An 18,393-nucleotide genomic window follows, 5' to 3' on the forward strand; every position below is an offset into this window, starting at 1 on the left:
AATCATGGGTTTCACCTACCCGAACAACTCACAGGACAAAACAGTTTGTGGGAAACGGTCCCCCAGGATGCGGGGACTGTCCTCCTGTTGCAGGACATCTACTGGCAGTGGCTCCTGTTCAGTGAAGGCCAAGTGTCTCCCCCGCCCCCCATCATTGTGAAGACAGCACGAGCACAGATTCCCAAAACGTCCCGGCAGGTGCCGTTCTTCTGGAGAATCACCTTTTAAACAACACATGGACTCCATATCCGTATCCATACGTCTGTGTTTTTATCTGTATTTTGCAGAAGTTGCCCTTAGGAACGTTGTCACAGTAGCACTTAAGAGATGGGTCCTTGTCACGCTGCAGAATCTAGTGCATCTAAGCGCTGGGATTTGTTTGGCTTTTAATGATCTTCCTGACCTTTTTAGCTTTATTTTACAACGAATGCCACCAGGATGATTCTTCCATGTTAGTCTTTGTGCACTTTATCTCTAGAATAATTTTTTTTTAAAGATTTTGTTTATTTATTTGACAGACAGAGATCACAAGTAGGCAGAGAGGCAGGAGAGAGAGAGAGAGAGGAGGAAGCAGACGCCCTGCTGAGCAGAGAGCCTGATGCGGGGCTCGGTCCCAGGACCCTGGGATCATGACCTGAGCTGAAGGTAGAGGCCTTAACCCACTGAGCCACCCTGGCACCCCTCTAGAATAAATTCTTACAGTGAAAAGGTACATGTATATTAGAATTTTTCTAGATATTGCCAGATAACCTTGCAGATAGTTGCCAAATGTAGACCTACTAACGGCCTTATAAATGCCTGCTTTCCTATTACTCTCCACCACTAAGTAGTATGGAGAGTTTTAATCTTGGCCAATCGGTTCTTTAAAGATAAAAAGAAGGAATTTGAGGTGTCCAACTTAAAGCCATTTTCAGATCATTTTCTATTCCCTGGTTTCCCCCAGCCCTGATATGTCTTTTTATCCTCTAAGACATTCATGTGGAAAAGAGATCAGACTTCCAGTGTTTTCTAGGGTAGAACAGGGTCATGACTGAAAGGCAGACCTAAATTTTGGCTCTAAGAATAAGAACTTTGCAACAACTCTCACTATCCAGCAGTGGAAGGAACTGCCTTGGGAAAGAAGGAGCTCTCATCCCATAGCTGGGAACTTCCCATGTCAGGCAGAATTAACCGTAAGGGATATACATACAAGGTCAGCATTCCCCCAAATGTACTACTTAGACCAGGAGTGTATGTGGGATGACTCTGGGTGATACAGACTTCTTAAAAAAATTTAATTGGCGCACATTCATTTTTATATGTATATATTATGTTGCACTGTTACTAGCAAATCATATACCCTAAGATCCTAGGGTAGTATTGCTAAAATTATAAATAAACTTTGGGCACTAATGGGCTTGATGACCTCTGAAGTCTCTTCAAAAGTGAGATTCTACAGTTCTAAATGTAATCTCACTACTACTCGATTTTCAAATAGTAGAAAGACTTCTCAGCCATAGACTAAGATTAATAATAAGCAACTGAAACACAAACCAAGTTGTAGTAGGACAGAGAACTTAAGTATTTGGAGCTTGGCGTACAGCTTAAATTTCATGAAACTTTTTAGTTAAAATGAGAGCCAAGATCCCCAAGTCCCAGATGCAGACGCATCCTGAAATTATACACAACCCTCCCCCCCAAAAAAACCAGATTTTCCAGTGGCATCCTCCTGTACCCATTAGCACCTTCTGGAGCCAGTCCTGGAGGAAGAGAAGAGCAGGTTGTGTCTTCACACTCCCTCTATGGCTTTGATGAAACCACCAGCCAGCCGGTCCACCATATTCAGAGGTGAATATTTATTTAATTCATATATAAATTTTACATGACATCCATGGTGCTATAAACATAGGCACATTTTTTTTTAACTCCATGTACATTCAAAAATTACTCCCTCACCCCTGTCCACTCCAATCCCCTCAAGATGGAATACCTCGTATTTGTAAAAGGCAGGCCAGAAAGGCTTCTCATTAATTTCAGGTGAATGCATTTTTTAGCATTTTAATTATATCAATTGAAAGAATTAATTAAACGCCCTACCTGGGTGTTTTTAAGAGGTTTATGGTTTTTTTCTTCTACTTAGTTCAAGTCAGGAAGGAGATTGGTAACTATATTTCTATTGGCCTTCTTTAAATCCCTGGGATGCTCATAGCTCCCTGAACCTCACCAAGAGCAAATGGGTGGCTTCCCACAAGGACAGCTGAAACATCAGTCATTAGTATTGGTTGGCCCTTAAAGGGACAAATGTGAATTTAATAATTCATTGATACCAATAAGAAATGGATTAAACACAGAGCAGATTGGACAAAAACAAATTCTCCAACTCTACCCAAGCATGATCCAGACGTCTGACTGTGTGTCATTCACAACATTCAAACACACATCAAGACAAGATTAAAATTTACAGTGTAAAATCATTATGTACTTTCTTCAATTCAGAAACAAGGAAAAATGAGTATTTGAAATCAATTCACCATAGCCACTCTGATATGACACACTTAACTTTGAAGGAAAAAACAAGGATTCATATACATAATTCTCTTAGTAAAATCGTCTACTTCTTGCTAGTACATTTTAATTCAGAAAATGCATTTATTTATTCAAATGTATTTTTTTAAAATATAAATATTTAAATTAAGTTTTTATAAATGCAGAGAATGTAATTTGTTGACCCCCACCTAGATATTAATCAGTCTAAAACTCAAGTGATGAAGAAATATTTGTAATTATGATCATTTTAATTCATCTATAAATATAGAATAGGATCTTTGCAATTTAATTATGAGTAATTAACTCATACTTCCTATAGTACTGAGCACCTCAGATTACATATTGTTGAACTATTGGCCTTAATTAATATATGTATTTTAATGTTATTTACAATGCATAATTCTCGTATGACAACATTCCAGTGACTTCGAAAATACGTAATGAAAGAGTGCAGTCTAATTCACAAACGAATCAAAGCTTCCCTATAATATTCAGGTGGGACTTCACTCTTGAGCATTTTAAAATGGGAAACGGAAAAAAAAATAATCAGTGACCTAAAGCTGTGTTTCCCAAAGTGTTTTTTGTATTTTATTTTATTTAAGTAATCTCTACACCCAACATGGGGCTTGAACGGAAGACCCCGAGATCAAGAGTCATATGTTCTACTGACTGAGCCAGCCAGGCACCCCTGGTTCGTTTGTTTGTTTGTTTTAAAACACTTGCTTCCCAAAATGCTGTCAGAAAGGAGCTCTGTAAGCTTTAAAGTGTAGGAATGGTACAGGGGGTCCCCCCTTGAAGAATCACAATGTATACACTGACGTTTTTGAGGAGGCCCACAGTCATGATATCTGTTTCACTTTCTTACCTCTATTATTCAACACATTTTTGATCATCAAACCTCTTATTCTCACTGCCCCCCTTCCCCAACAAAACACAACAAAACACCACTCAGTTAATGCCCTTTGGAACTAGTATTACTTGATACACACTTTGGATGCTGCTTTGTAACTCAATAAACGTATGGGTCTCCGTGGGCAAAATTACATTCCTTTAAAACAGTTTTGACTTTAAAAGCTCTTTGCATAGGTAGTTGCTGAAAGACAATTCTGAAAAAACACACAGATCGAATCCAGAGCATTCGTTTACGTAAAGTACAAGGGAAAAGGAGAGTTACAAATGCTTACAGAAACTCTAGAGCTAATTTTTAAGTTCGAGGAAGGCGACTCCAAAATCAAATAATACAGGTGTCTTTTGAGTGAATTTGAATTGAAAGGTAAAAATAAAAGCATTAAATCAGCAATACACTCTATGTTGTCTGAAAATATTCTTGTAGAAAAATACCAGGTCATTATATTATTTCCCTGCAATTCCCAAGAGCTGTGGAAGCTGTCAGAATTCTATGAGGCTACTCTAGGACTGGTCTGAAAACACATGCAAGCGAGCACAGGCAGAAACAAGGGTCAATCAACTGCTCAGTACTTCTGCTGAAAACCACAAAATGGGGATAATTAGTTAACCTCATGTGAATTGTTTATATATATATGTATATATATAATATGTTATATATATGAGATATATATGCCACATATATCTCAAGTGACAATCTTTTAAAAAAATATCCGTAATTTCCTTTCTCTAAGTAAAGCTATCCATCTTGGCTCGGAGACAGCACGTGTTGGTCTGAGTGCAGTCCCCCGCTGAACCACTTCTCAGGCACACCACCTTTCTGCACCGCAAAGCTTTGCGACATAAACAGTCTACTTCGGCTCAGATTCCACCAGCTTCCAGCTCAGATCAGTAGCTGAGGCTTTATTTAATTCCCACTCAGCATACGCTAATGAGAATACCGCAGGGTCATTCCACGTCACTGAAAGGTAAGTCATTAGGAAGAGAATTATAGCCGCTTCATACTTAAAATTGAAAAGGTGGGTTTCCCTTTGAAGCACTGCTCTTTCATTACAAGCGAAAGTCAACTCAATTGGAAGGAGGCAGTAAATCACAATAAAACAAAAGATCACTGTCACTGGGGACAGAGAGGTGAAATGTCCATTCTTCATCCACGGAGTTCTTGCTTAGCTGGGTGAACCAGTTGCCTAGGACTGGTAGACGAGTTCTCATGGTCATGATAGCCTTGACTGTCATTAGTTCAAAACCAGGTTGTGTATTTATTCCCATTCGCCCTCACCTTGTTACCCTTCTACTGTTCTAGAAAGCCACTTTTCTTCTGATATTCCTTGTGGTGTTTTCTCGCCCTCCCCTCCCACACCCCTATTGTTGGCGAAGCGGATAGAGAAGTCTGGGGCATTGGAGAGGACTCGGGGATCCAAAGCCGACCATGGCATGCCACACCTGGTGCGCCGTTCATGGTGTCTGATGGCACCCGCCGGGGGCGCAGCCGCCCTCCTTTTCTCGAAGGCAAATCCCCCCTTGGTTCAGGCCACCAAGCCCAATCTTGTGATCTTCGCCGACAGGAAGGAGTGAATGATGAAAACAATTGGCTTGGGGCAGGAATGAAGGTCCAGTTGCTGAAATCCCAAAAGAAGAGAGCATGTGAGCTATTCTAAATCAATGCTTGATGCAGAATTATGGTTTTTAAATCCTTGCCTCGCCCCCCAGTGAGGTTTAAAAAAATAACTCTGTGAACTTATTTTTTTATATCCATCTTTGTTCCCGAAATAGGTTCTGTGAAATTTACATATACCAATAGCATAAATGTTGATGTTGCCTTTCTTGACTATCGAAACTGTTTGTTTTTGGTATCCCAATAGTGAGAGGTAAGCTTGAAGCAGGACTCAATGTCACATCAGAGGATTCAGTTCGAGTCCCGGTTTTAACATTTTAGGGAAAAAAAAAAATAAAAAAGCTTTTGAGATATGTAATCTTGAACAAGTCACTTAAAATTTTTCCTAGTCCTATCTAATTCACAGCGTAATTAGAGTATTCAATGAGATAGCGTGTGAACCCTCAGAATGGGGAAGCCACACCGCTCAGCGGCTGTGTCCCCAGTGTCCTGTGCCCTTGGACTGTTGTAACATGTGTGTCGCCTGTCCATTAAAACCCCACTAAAGTCTTTCCTTTCTTAGCAGTTCCTACATGTGGCCCAACCTGTGATCAGAGAGAATGAGAGAGAGGAGTTGTCCCCAGTCCTCTTCTGCTGACGACACTGTTGGGGGACAGCCACCTGAGTGTGTAATAACACCTAGCAAAGTTAGGGTTGTATTAATTATGAATCAGGCTGAGTATTTCCTCTACATCATCTTATTTAATTCTCACAAAACCATTATGAGCTAATGGCCATTATCTGCACATTTTATAGGGGAAACTGAGATCTGAAGAAGTTCTAAGACTTTCTGTGATGCCAAAGTTGGGGAGAACCACAGTGTTCTGTTTCACTAACACGGAACCCAACTTTTGGAAGGAATCTAATTTTATGGACTGAGACCCAGCTCCAAAGACATAAAAGGACGTGCCCAAGACATTTGGTGAATTAGTTACAGAGACAGAAAGAGAACAATTTATTCCATTTCCTGCAGCCCATGTCTGCTCCCTTCTCCAGAAAGGGAGAGGGAAGGCCTGGCGGGGCCTGCCTCCTGGGGCTGGAGAACCAGGCCTGGGGAAGCTGTGTGTGAACTTGCCCTTCTCAGCGGGATGGACTGGTGGCAAACACGCAGTCCTGCCTACATCTTCCAAGTCAGGTTGTAATTACAGGCTTCAGAAAGGCAGAAATTTAGACATAAGTGATTTTCTTCACTGGCAAAAAGAACCTTGGTTTTTCAAGCCAAGGCTAAGGCCAAGAGCCTTTTGTTTTTTTGGTTGTTTTGTTCTTGTTTTTGTTTTGCTAGGGAGCCGTCACCTTCAGGAAAGAGCACTGGGTCGAACAATGGATAGAGCAGCAACTGAATTAAAAGTATTTCGAGTAAAATGGACTTTCAGATCACTTGTGTCTTTCCAAACTGCTGCTTCAGGCTGAACTTACTGAAATACAAACAATAAGGCAAAAATCCTGTAAAGCCCTGCAGATCTATTTTTTAAAATATATTTTTTTATTTATTTGACAGATAAAGGGAGAGAAGCAGGCAGAGAGAGGAGGAAGCTGCCTCCCTGATGCACAGAGAGCCCGATGCGGGGCTCCATCCCAGGGCCCTCACTGAGATCATGACCTGACCTGAAGGCAGAGGTTTAACTCACTGAGCCACCCAGGTCCCCCACAGATCCATTTTAAAAGGAAGATGATGGGCTGGGAAGTGTTTTCCGAAAGCAAGTTCTGATGGGGGGGTTGCTGTGAGGCGCCCCTTCCACAACAGCCCTGCTCAGACTTTGAAATGAAGGCCTCATGCTCTCGAGTGTGGTCTCGGTTCCACGCTTCCATCAGCCCCTGAATTCTTTCCAGAGAAGTCCCAGTCCAGTCCCACTGGAGAAACCACTGAAGGGGCTGGAGGCGGAGGGAGGGATTGTGGAAGGCCACAAGTTTCACTGAAATTACTTTGAAATTGAGGTTTACCTGCATTTTATATATTCCCCATCTCTGTAATCAACAGGAGTCAATGAATATTTGTTGACTAACCTAGTGACTTAGGAAGGACTTAAAGAGAACCTAGTTATTACAGAATCAAGGTCCTCTTAAAAGTCCAGCATTTGACAGCTTAAATGAGATGCTAGGTCTTCCTGAGAATGTCAACAGCTGCGCTGGCTGGAAAGAACAGGTAATTCTCACCCTTCACGGAACTGAAGAAATACACTTTTTTTATTGTAATAGGCAGTGACGATCGATCGCAGGAAATCATGAATTTAAATATCCTGGCTATGTGCATATTATTGATAGAACTCTAAAAGCTACCTTAACTGACAAATTTGCTAATTTTGTTAGGCATTATTTGCCATTAGCCCGAAACTTCTGGGCCCTCGTCTGGCCTTCTCAGCACGCGGGTATCACTGACCAAGTTTCTCTTTGTTCCCCGCTGCTCCTTCTGCTCCGCCCCTGTTTCCAGCCGTCCACCTCTGTTCTCCATGTGCTGTGCTCCTCGGAGACCTGCCCCGGGGCTGGCCCTGCTCAGCTTCCATCCTTATATTCCCGACATGAGCACAACGCCACAGCTAGATTAGAGACTTGATACTTTTTAAAAATGAATGGTGCAGGGGCGCCTGGGTGGCTCAGTCAGATAAGCATCTGGCTTCAGCTCAGGTCATGATCCGGGAGTCATGGGATCGAGCCCCACGTCGGGGCCCCTGCTCGGTGGGGAGTCTGCTTCTCCCTCTGCCTTCTGTGTGCTCTGTCTCTCAAAAAAAAAAAATAAATCAATCTTTAAAAGAAAAAAAAAAAAAGAATGGTGCATTTTGAAGCCGGTGGGACCCCATCTGATCAGAATTTAATTCTAACTTTCTAAAAGATTCCTTGGTTCAAATATTTAGGTGGTATGCTAGTGGAAAACAAGACCGCAGTAAGGAACTTTGGAATAATTGGATCTCATCATAGTTTTTCAAGGATCAAAGAAGACATGAACTTGCAAGTACTTCATAAACAGTCAATGGCCACATAAATAATAAGGCCATGGTGCATTCACAAGCCCTCACGGATGTGCTGCCCAATGAGTAACATAGGAACTCAGGCTGCCTGTAGAAACACACTTACAATCTCTCCATCCTTGCCTCCAAAATCTAGATAAAGCATCCTGATTCCATCGTCTGAAGACATTTTCAGCTTTTCATAGGGAGACTGGATGATTGTCTTGGGAAAGGAACCCTCCTGTGGCTCAGTGGTAATGGAAAATCCGTTCTCATAATGTACGGTCAGGCGGCACTCCTGGTTTTTGTAGGTGCAAGCTGCAGGGGAGAGAGGAGAGAGTGCAGTAGCCACAGCCAGGTCCGTCCAGTTTCCTACGCACTTACCCCGGCCCGTCTCCTCGGTCCCGGGACCGGCCACACTTTTCTCCCCAAGTTGAAAATGAATCGTTGCTCACGAAAATATTCTCCTTGGACTGATTTGGATACTGTCATTTAACTTGAACCATGAAACCAAGGGAAATAAGCTGAAAGAATGCCTTTTGCTGGGATTTACTGAATTTTACCTGGGCTCTTGCCTTTCTCTGACCGTACGAGGGTACTTACCTTCTGCTGGCCTTGTCAGGGAAGACCTGACATCTGATAGAGGGCGAGCCAGCTCTGAGTCCTCAGCGTCATCACCCACACACACACGCAGGCACGCACGCAGGCACGCACGCACGCACGCACGCACGCACCTCCCATTGCCACGCCCCCACCTGGTGAAAGGAATGCGCATTCCTCCATCCTGTGACTAATGCGACCCACCGAAGAAGTCGGGAGTGAGCAGCTTAAAAATCATCCCATTTTTATTTTTTATAAAAAAGTCCAACAAATCTCATCTTATAAATAGAAATGAGTGTTTCAGAAGGTCCCCTGGCGATCTGAGGATCGTGGGTCCTGGGGAAGCTGGACTGCAGAGCGATTCTCAGACGGGGCCCCTTCCACGGAGGAGGCTGCTTCCCGTCTCTGCTCAGGGGGTGGTCACAGGGGACCCTCTGATCCCGAGGAACAAAACTAACACCTCTTGATCAGAACAGCCGTCCGCTTTTATGTGTGGTCCTCACTGCGTTTAGGAAAAGATATCAGTGCTCGAAGTGTCTGAGCTGACGGGGGACTGCCCCAGAATCCTAGTTCCTATTTAGGAAGACTTGCAAAGGTTTAAACCTTTGATCAAAGAGTTCTGGAAAAGGTTATTAAATATCAGGTTGGATTTTTTCCTCTCACAGAACAACGCATTTAACAGACCCCAGCAGGCAAGTAAATTGGCTGAGACCTTCATATACATCTGAAAGCTCTTTAGGGCAACCAGACGTTTTTCTGGGAGGGGAACCGAGTCAGGGAGGGGGGGGGGGGGGGGGGGGGGCGGGGGGAGGATGGGAGCAGTAGTGGAGCAGTAAGACTGCTCTGTCCCATCCTTAGCTCAACTCAGCTTTTTAAACCTCACCTTACCACCTTACCACAAACTTCTAAAGCAGGACCTTAGCTAATATATTATAGGTGAAATGTGGCCCAATTGAGGTGGCTTAGAATTCGAAATTCAAGTTCTTTCCACTCTGTGTCATGTATCTTTCTCAGACTCTGGCAGTCGGGGTGGAGAGGGACCTTGAGAGTTGACCTTTGGGGACAACTGTAACGGCTGGGGGACCTTCCAGGTTTGGGGGAAAGGGACAGGGGACTCTATCTGCTCACAGAATAAGGTGGCCTTTAATTGGAGCTCTGGTTAAAAGTGTACCCCCTCCTCCGACTTCCCACAGGCATCTTTCAATTTGTAACTAAGGGTTACTATTTCCCAAAGGTCCACTACATTCTCTACTAGAGTTCTGAGTCCTTCTGAGCAGAGCCCCTCCACAAATCTCATCTCAGAAGTCCCCAGACCTCTGCCATCCCTGCCGTCCCGGGATGGCCAGAGACAGTGGCATGGGTCTAGGTATGGTTTCCCATCTTGAATCCTTATTTCCAACCCTCTTTACTTCTACTACCTATAGAATAAGTGCGCGAATGAGCTTTCAACAGGTTTTTCTTTTTTCTGCCTCTGTATTTGAACTTTAAAGCTATGCCCTCAGACATTCAGAATCAACTGATTGTGGTTACTTTCAATTCTAGTTGACCTCAGCTGGTGTTCACGGCCTTCCTGTAATGGACCTGATTATCTGAAGATGTTCTCAATCCGCACAGGACGAATCGAACACATTAGCAAGTTAATTGACGCTCTGATTAAAACACAAGGCCCATTCCTCCACTCCCACAAGGCATCTTTCTATCTGTAACAGGGATGCACCTGCGGTCACGGCGGAAAATTTCTTCTCTCCCACCACCGGGCTAGCTCAGTGCACACAGTGCTTTGTTGTTTCCTTTGGCTAGTCCACCAACCGCTCCGTGGCTTTCCTGTCTAAGTAGAGTTCAGCATACTGAGAAAGAAAGATTTTGCAAAATCTGCGGAATGGAAACTAAACCAAATCCACTTGGCCTTTTCCATGCTTTCCTAGAACACTCCTGAATTTGTGGCAAGGGGCGTGGAACTTCTCCAGCATTTTCACGTATCAGTTCATTAGGTCTAGTTTTCTGGGTTTCCAACTCTCAGGTCCAAAGCTCTAATTTTTCTTGCTGTACAGATGCAGCATAAGAGTAAGAGCTTTGGGGACACTCTCAAAAGGTTTCCAGCAATGACGGGAAATGGCGGGGGGCACCAATCAGTTTCAGGGTAATTACAAAAAGACAGCCATTTTGTTGGAGTTTCTGCAGCAGACAGTCTACAAAACATCTGGTTTTTCATGTTTGCAAGCGTAGAGGGAATGTGGAGAAACCCCGCCACACACTGACGCGTGTCCCGTCTTTTCGACTACTCCTGAGTGGGAGTTGCTCCTGGGGGAGGCTGCTCCCTGGGGTGGTGCTGCTCCCAGAGGGCCCCATGGCCCAGGAGCAGCCGTACCACCTGGGATGTTACCAGGTACAAATTCTCAGGCCCCAACCCCAAACGGCTGAATCACAGCAATCTGAGTTTTAGGAGTAAACCAAAAAGAACTTTACTTCTGTTGTTTGGAATTGCTGCACCTAAGATGTCTTACGGGAAATCTGTTCCTCTAGAGCACAGCAGTACAGTAGCACTCTGGGCCATGATGGAAATGTTCTAGATCGGCACCACCTTTCATGGGAGCCGTTAGGTAGGCACAGGGGGTGACTGAGCCCTGGAAATGGGGCTCAAATGATTAAGGAATTCATTTAGTTTCAATTCATTTAGTTTTAATTAATTACATTGAAATAGACACACAGGACCAAAAGCTAGCATACTGGACAGCACAGGTTTGGGGACATAATGACAGGGTAACAACTAATTGTTAATAATAATACATAGAGAGAGCTTATGTGTCAAGCACTGGACCAGGAGATTCATGTGGGTTATTTCTCTTCGTTCTCGACAACAACTCTGTGAGGTGGGTACTATTATTTCCTTCTTTTTACAGATGAAGAAAACAAGATATTCGAGTAAGAGTAAGTAAGAGATTAAGAAAGAAATAGGAGGCATCCCTGGGTGGCTCGGGTTGTATGTGTCTGCCTTTGGCTCAGGTTATGATCCCAGGGTCCTGGGATCGAGCCCCACATTGGGATCCCCGATCAGTGGGGAGCCTACTTCTCCCTCTGCCTTTCTCTCTGTTTGTCATGAATAAGTAAATAAAATCTTAAAAAAAAGAAAGAAAGAAAGAAAGAAAGAAAGAAAGAAAGAAAGAAAGAAAGAAAGAAAGAGATAGGACTGGAATTTGAATCCAGGGCTTTCTGGCTTACATCCCACACCATGGCTGTTTCCTTGTACTGATTCCCCAGAGACAAAGAGAAGTGAAAGCACAGGAGAAAACATGACAGAAGAGGGAAAGGGGACAGTATTGTAAGAAGCAGCTGGTGAGACTGAAAGGTGGATTTTCTGGAAGACTGCTGCTGAGGAGAGCAGCTACTCTGTCACATACGCCCTTGTTATGAGTGACGGCAGGAGACGTGGAAGAGAGGTTGGCCTTCAATCTCAGAACCAGAAACAATCCTAGATCTCAGGACCAGGAGCAACAGCATCAACGACACTGTTAACTGTACATGGTGGGGGCTACTGAAAATCACCGGGTTCACGTGGACTCCACCTTAGCAAATATACACCATTTCTTAAAAAAAAAAAATTTATTTATTTATTTTAGAGAGGTGGGGAGGACCCGAGAGAGAGGGAGAGAGAATCTCAAGCAGACCCTGTGCTGACTGTGGAGCCCGATGTGGGGCTTGATCTCATGGCCCCAAGATCACGACCTGAGCCAAAACCAAGAGTTGGATGTTTAACGAACTGAGCCACCACCTGGGTGCCCCAATGTCCAATATTTTACAGTATATACTTAGCTTACTCACTTTAGCTGAAATTCGTATTAGTTTCTAGTCTCTAATTTTATCTTTGGCCAGTAAAAAATTAAATTATCTATATATTTACATACAGATGCATTTCAATCTATCTGTCTGTCACCTATCAATCACCTATCAATCATCTGATCTGGAGAGTGGCATGAAAATCATTCTGTTCATGCCTGAACAGAACTGCTGGGTTTTAACCAGTGCTACAGCAGTGCATCCAGGCCTCAGTAGGCCCTGGAGTCAATGAAGAATGGGCTTTAGAAGGACACAACGTAGTGTTCAAGTTGGTCCTGACATTTATTAGTTGTGAGATCCTGGACAAGTTACTTAACCTTTCTTAAGGATTTGCTTCCAGATTCGGTAAAGTCAGATTGGCAAGGGAATTGGGAGGATTCGATGAGAGAAGGCAATGATTTGTGTCGCGGGACACACGCAACCCTGAACCCAAAGTTCCACAAATCTAAGCAGTATTTACACTGATATGTGCATTCCATTTAATTTAATTTTTTAAATGTTGGTCTTGCTTCGACTCATTGAGTTCTGGACCCATAATAGGGTTGTTTCTCATAGTGTGGAAAACACCAAGAGACATTATATGAAATGCCTGGCATGTCCTGAGAACACTCAATAAATAGGATGGTATAGAAGGAGTCTTCCTGGGGCGCCTGCGTGGCTCAGTCCTGAAGAGCCTGCCTTTGGCTTGGGTCATGATTCCAACGTTGTGGGACAGAGCCCCACATCAGGCTCCCTGCTCAGCGGGAAGCTGCTTCTCCCTCTCCCACTCCCTCTGCTTGTGTTGCCTTTCTCACTATGTCGCTCTCTGTCAAATAAAAAACCAAAATCTTTAAAAAAAAAATGTGTGTGTGTATACATATATATATGCGTATATATATGTATATATATATATGTCTTCCTTCTACAAACATGTAATCCATGTAAATAGTCCTTTCTCAGAGCTCGGCATGCACGGGGCTGCTGTGCGCTCCTTCTGTCCCGCCCCGGCGTCAACACTCAGACCAGGGGCACCGGTGTCTCTTCTCAAGGCTCTGCTCTTTGCTGTTGAAACCCAACCCCCACCCCAACCCACGCCTCTGCTTTCTGCTCTTTTTCAGACACTGGTGCCCCAGTTTCCCCCATCAACTCCGTGAGCTAGCAGAATTATTATTTCCAAGAATTTTACTCTGTGATAAATGACTCAGAGTCAGTCTCCGCTGTTAAAAACAAGAACCCTGCTTGTCGGTCTGAGTGCCTCAAAGCTGGTGCCTGCAGGAAGCCCCCCGGGGGGTTATAGGTAGGAAAATGACCTCTGACTCTCTAGGTGACCAACTCTTTTTTGAATGGAGATGGGAAAAGACTGGCATTTGAATAGGGCACACGGTGCCCTAATCTGAAAGCATTTAAGGTCACTTCTAGAATTCCAAACAGCCCAGAAGGCCAAGCCTGGAACTACACTGAGGAGGGGTGGAGAACGGGGCGCGCTGGTGCCCTGAGAGCCGGTGGGACTCACCTGTGGTGACTTCGGTGACCAGTTCCGCCGAGTTGTGGCAGCCCTGCACGATGGTCCTCGTCCAGTGGGAGAGGTCCCTGCTGGTCTCGGCCCTGAACAGGTGCGTTTCAATCCCCTGCCTGGTGCCCGTTCGCGTCGCGAAGGACAGATCCACACCAGCCTGGGGCGAGCCTTTGCCCGGACCTGAATGGACCAGCCTGTTGAGACAGAAACAGATAAAGAGAGAGAGAGAGAGAAAATCATCAAACCGAAAACCACTGTGTTCCCCTGACTTGTCACCTGGTAAAAAGCTCCCAGATTGGTGATTGGCTCTCGGTTTTCCGCCCTAAACCCAGAGGGTCTGGTCTCGTGCTAGTGTTCCTCGTGGTTTTTCTGCCTTCTGCGGAGCCAGCTTGTCCCCAGGACTAGAATGGGACTTAAAGGTGCCCAGGGGGCCTGCTTCTGGTGACACATGCAGAGTTGTTGAATGACATGCTTTTAACGAGACAAATTCAACTATGCTTGCTCTGTCAAAAAGAGAATTAAGAAAGCGCAAAAGAGAACAATTGGAAGAACGTGTTAGTTCCTTCCTCTGTTCCATTCCTGGGCATGTGTATGTCCCAGGGCGAGCGTGACACTGTTTCCTGCATCAGACGGCCTTCCCCTGTGTTCCTTGTGGTTAGAGCATCTGGCTGCGCCCATTGTCCTTCTGGGGACATGTCCAATGGGCGCACAGCGTCCAAATACAAGCAAACCAGCAGGAGACTCGGAGGAAGCAGCGATCTGTGCCCTTGTGCGAAGCGATCCTGTGTCCAAGAAGAGCTGGTGATACTGGGCTTCCTGAGAAAAGGAGAGAAGTGGGGCACCTGGGTGGCTCAGTGGGTTAAAGCCTCTGCCTTCGGCTCAGGTCATGATCCCAGAGTCCTGGGATCGAGCCCCGCATCGGGCTCTCTGCTCGGCAGGGAGCCTGCTTCCCCCTCTCTCTCTGCCTCTCTGCCTACTTGTAATCTCTGTCTGTCAAATAAATAAGTAAACCTTTATTAAAAAAAAAAAAAAAGAAAAAGAAAGAGAAGCAAGAGAACTGTGCTTTATAGGAGATTTCAGGGGATTCCGAGGGTGATCTTTACCGCGTGATGTTCACGCTGGCTTTAAAACACGCCCAGCATAAAATGTGACTCGCGCAGTAGATATTTTCCGAGAGGCCAGACGGAAGAAAAGAGGACTCTCAGATTCCAAGTGCTACCCTTCTGAGCAGCCACCGGCTCCTACTTCTCACGTGTCCCCTTGAGCCCCCTGGGTCTCTCCTGCTCTCTCCTGCTCCTTGGTATCTCAACCTCCTTTGGAGAGAAATGCCGCTATCAATAATTTGCAGGCTGGCACGAGTATAATTTAGTAAATGTTACCTCTCCCCAGGATATTTGCATTTCCAGCCTTATCTTTTAATACAGAAAGAAACACAATGATTTGTTAGAGGAATTCCAGGTGTCTATTCACTTGGTGCACGGGAGAGGTACTTTCTTAGGCAAAGGGCTTATTCTCTCCAGATTAAGAACTGCACAAAGGAAACCCAAAAGCTTATTTTCTCTCGTAAGCTTAAATATTGTAAAGCAAATGTACTGGTGAAATAAAACATTGCGTGCTGTTGAGTTTCTAGCAACGAGCTTGTGGTATAACTCCGAGGAGCTTTCTTTTGTCCACAAATTGGTGGGAGGGTTGTTTGGCAATGCTGACCTGAAGAAAAAGGTTCGCTGAAAAGCTTTTTGGTTGCAAAATTCATTGAGGATAGAGAAGTATCCAAGAGACAACGAATGTGGGCAAGAATAGGGAGAAAAGGGACCCCCTGCACACTGCCGGTGGGCATGGAAATCGGTGCAACCAGATTGGAAAACAGTATGGAGGTTCTGCAAAAACAAAATTAGAATTAGCACTACCAGATCCCCCAATGCCACCTCTGGGACTATGTCTGAAGGAGGCAAAATCAGTATCTGAAAGACATATCTACAACACCATGTTCTCCGCAGCACTATTCACAAGATCCAAGATACAGAAAAGTTACGGAAACAACCTACATGACCACTGATGGGTAAATGGGTAAAAGGGGCACGTGTGCCCAAGCATGCTCACCCGCGCACACACACGACATGTACTAGTCAGCCTTAAAAAGAAAGGAAATCCTGCCATTTGCAACAGGATGGATGAGCCTCGAGGGCATTATGGCTAAGCAAAATAAGGCAGACAGAGAAAGACAATGTTGGGTGTGACCATTCAAATGTGGAATCTGAAAAAGGTCCGGCTCATAGAAACAGAGCAGAATGGTGGCTGCCAGCCGCTGGAAGGTGGGAGAAATGAGGGAGATGTTGGTCAAAGGCTATAAACTTTTAGTTATAAGAGAAGTAAGTCCTGAGGATCTAATGTACAGCATGATGACTGTACTTAATGATAATACTGTATTACATACTTGAAATTTGCTAAGAGAGTAGATCTTAAGCCTCTCCCCACACATACATGCCCCAAAAGTAACTAGGTAAGGTGCTAGGTGTATTAATTAACTTGACTGCAGTAATCATTTCACTATATATGTATATGAAATGATTATTTTATGTATTTTAAATTTTATCGATTACACCTCAACACAAAATAATAATAAAAGAGAAGGTCCACGAATCTCATGGAGAGAAAAATCTGGGATGGTGTGCTGACGTGGTTTCCAAAATCTAGGAGAGACTAAAGGAGAAGTAAAGCATTTCTCAAAAACCTGCCATAGGTTTTAAAGGGACTGAGGGCCGGGTAAAAAATCATTAAGAACAGGTATAAAAAACTGAGAGTTTACAGTGTTTTCTGAGTTGCTCAGAAGTGCTTTTATACTCAATGGTGTTTACGTTTTAGTTGCTTCAGGAAATACACCTAGTTCTTCCTTTTTTAAAATCTTAAAATCTGTATCAGTTGGGGGCGCCTGGCTGGCTCAGTCCGAAGAACACGCAGCTCTTGACCTCAGGGTGGTGAGATCGAGCCCCACGTGGGGTGTACAGATTACTTAAATAACTGAAATAATTTGCGAACTCTATGAAATAACAGTATTAATAATACTGTAAACTGTCCACGTTTGGCACAGACCTAGCGTACGGTTTGTACTAAGTATCACTCCCATAACCCTTTCCCTACCCTTCGTGCCTCCACCTTCAGAATCCTTATTTTTAAAAATGCAATTCCTGCCCCCACGCTTGGGATTCAATAACATAAAATACATTAAGCCCTTCATCCAGTGTTTAGTGATCATAAGAAGCATTCCGTAAACAATAGTTCCCTTATGCCTTCTCTAGCCTGGCATGTTCTCGCTTTCCACCCCTAAATTTCCACCGAGGGGACGTCAGCTCTGCCACAACCCAGGGCCAGCAGAAATGTAACACAGAGGCACAAGTGAAGGGAGAAGAAGATACACTGTCCTCGTGGAGAATGTCACTTGTTTGTGAATTTCCTACCAATATTAATTTTCCTCCAGGCAGACTATAAAATTGAAGCCAATAACTGGAAAAATGCGATTTATTGGAAAACTTGCTGTTGGCAGATCTGGGTATAGGGAATGAAATTATTAACCCAGTGAAACAAGGTATGAGAAAGGCCTGTATCCAGCTGTTGGGTACAGGGCACAGGGAGTCCTTGACAGGGAAACTCGGGGTGTTACAGGCAGCAATGATGAGGAAAGAGCCGTCGGAAGGAAGACTGCTGCCGTAGTATTCGTCTCATCACCAAATTTCACTCAGTGAAAATGAAAGAGAAGAGGAGAAATGGATTTTTCCACTAATCAAGCATGGATTATATAGTCTCTCGGTCAAAGAACAAGTTGATTTGGTATCTGAATAACGCGTTCCTTTGAATACACCAGCACCAGTTAATGAAGCGTGCAGCGCTGTCTGTAAACAATCGGAGAAAGCAAATTTCCTTTTCCGCTACCTAACGTGCATATTGGTAACAAAAAGATACTTTTCTAGATTAAAATCGAGTGATCTACAGGCACACCTGGGTGGCGCATTTGGCTAAGCATCAGACTCTCGATTTCAACTCAGGTCTGGATATCAAGGTCCTGGGATCAAGCCTTGCATCGGGCTCTACACTCAGCACGGAGTCAGCCTGGGCTTCTCTCTCCTTCTCCCTCTGCTCCTCCCTATTCCCCCCTCAAATAAATAACTAAATCTTTAAAAAATATCAGGTGAACTACACCCAATATTCACACAATGCGTATGGGTACACTCCTCTGTGTGGAGTATTACACAGACCTTGAAAATTATTTTATAAACACATATGACCAGTGTGGGGAAATGTATATAGATCGATGGAAAATCTCTGGGTATGCAATTCAAATATGTACAAGAAAAACTTGGAAATAAATCCATGAAAACGTTGAGCGATTTACTAGGTGAGTTCATTTCTTCTATAAAGTTTTCCATTCCACTGAAAATTTC

At 44.1% G+C, this 18,393-nt stretch overlaps 1 protein-coding gene across 2 annotated transcripts in view; it reads right to left on the reverse strand.

The window, feature by feature from the left end:
- Nucleotides 1-1,820: 1,820 nt before the first annotated feature.
- Nucleotides 1,821-18,393, reverse strand: part of SNTB1 (syntrophin beta 1) — a 228,020-nt gene continuing 211,447 nt past the window's right edge. Inside the window, exons 5-7 of one of the 2 annotated variants that reach the window (XM_059395094.1) lie at nt 13,955-14,151; nt 8,156-8,346; nt 1,821-5,051 (exon numbers count right to left, since the gene is read on the reverse strand). In XM_059395094.1, the coding sequence (XP_059251077.1) occupies nt 4,959-5,051; nt 8,156-8,346; nt 13,955-14,151 (481 nt within the window). In that variant the 3' untranslated portion in view covers nt 1,821-4,958. The remainder of the gene's footprint in view (nt 5,052-8,155; nt 8,347-13,954; nt 14,152-18,393) is intronic. The other variant, XM_059395095.1, reaches the window with a different exon arrangement.

This window comes from Mustela nigripes, chromosome 3, assembly GCF_022355385.1.
Source record: "Mustela nigripes isolate SB6536 chromosome 3, MUSNIG.SB6536, whole genome shotgun sequence".
NCBI lineage: Eukaryota > Metazoa > Chordata > Mammalia > Carnivora > Mustelidae > Mustela > Mustela nigripes.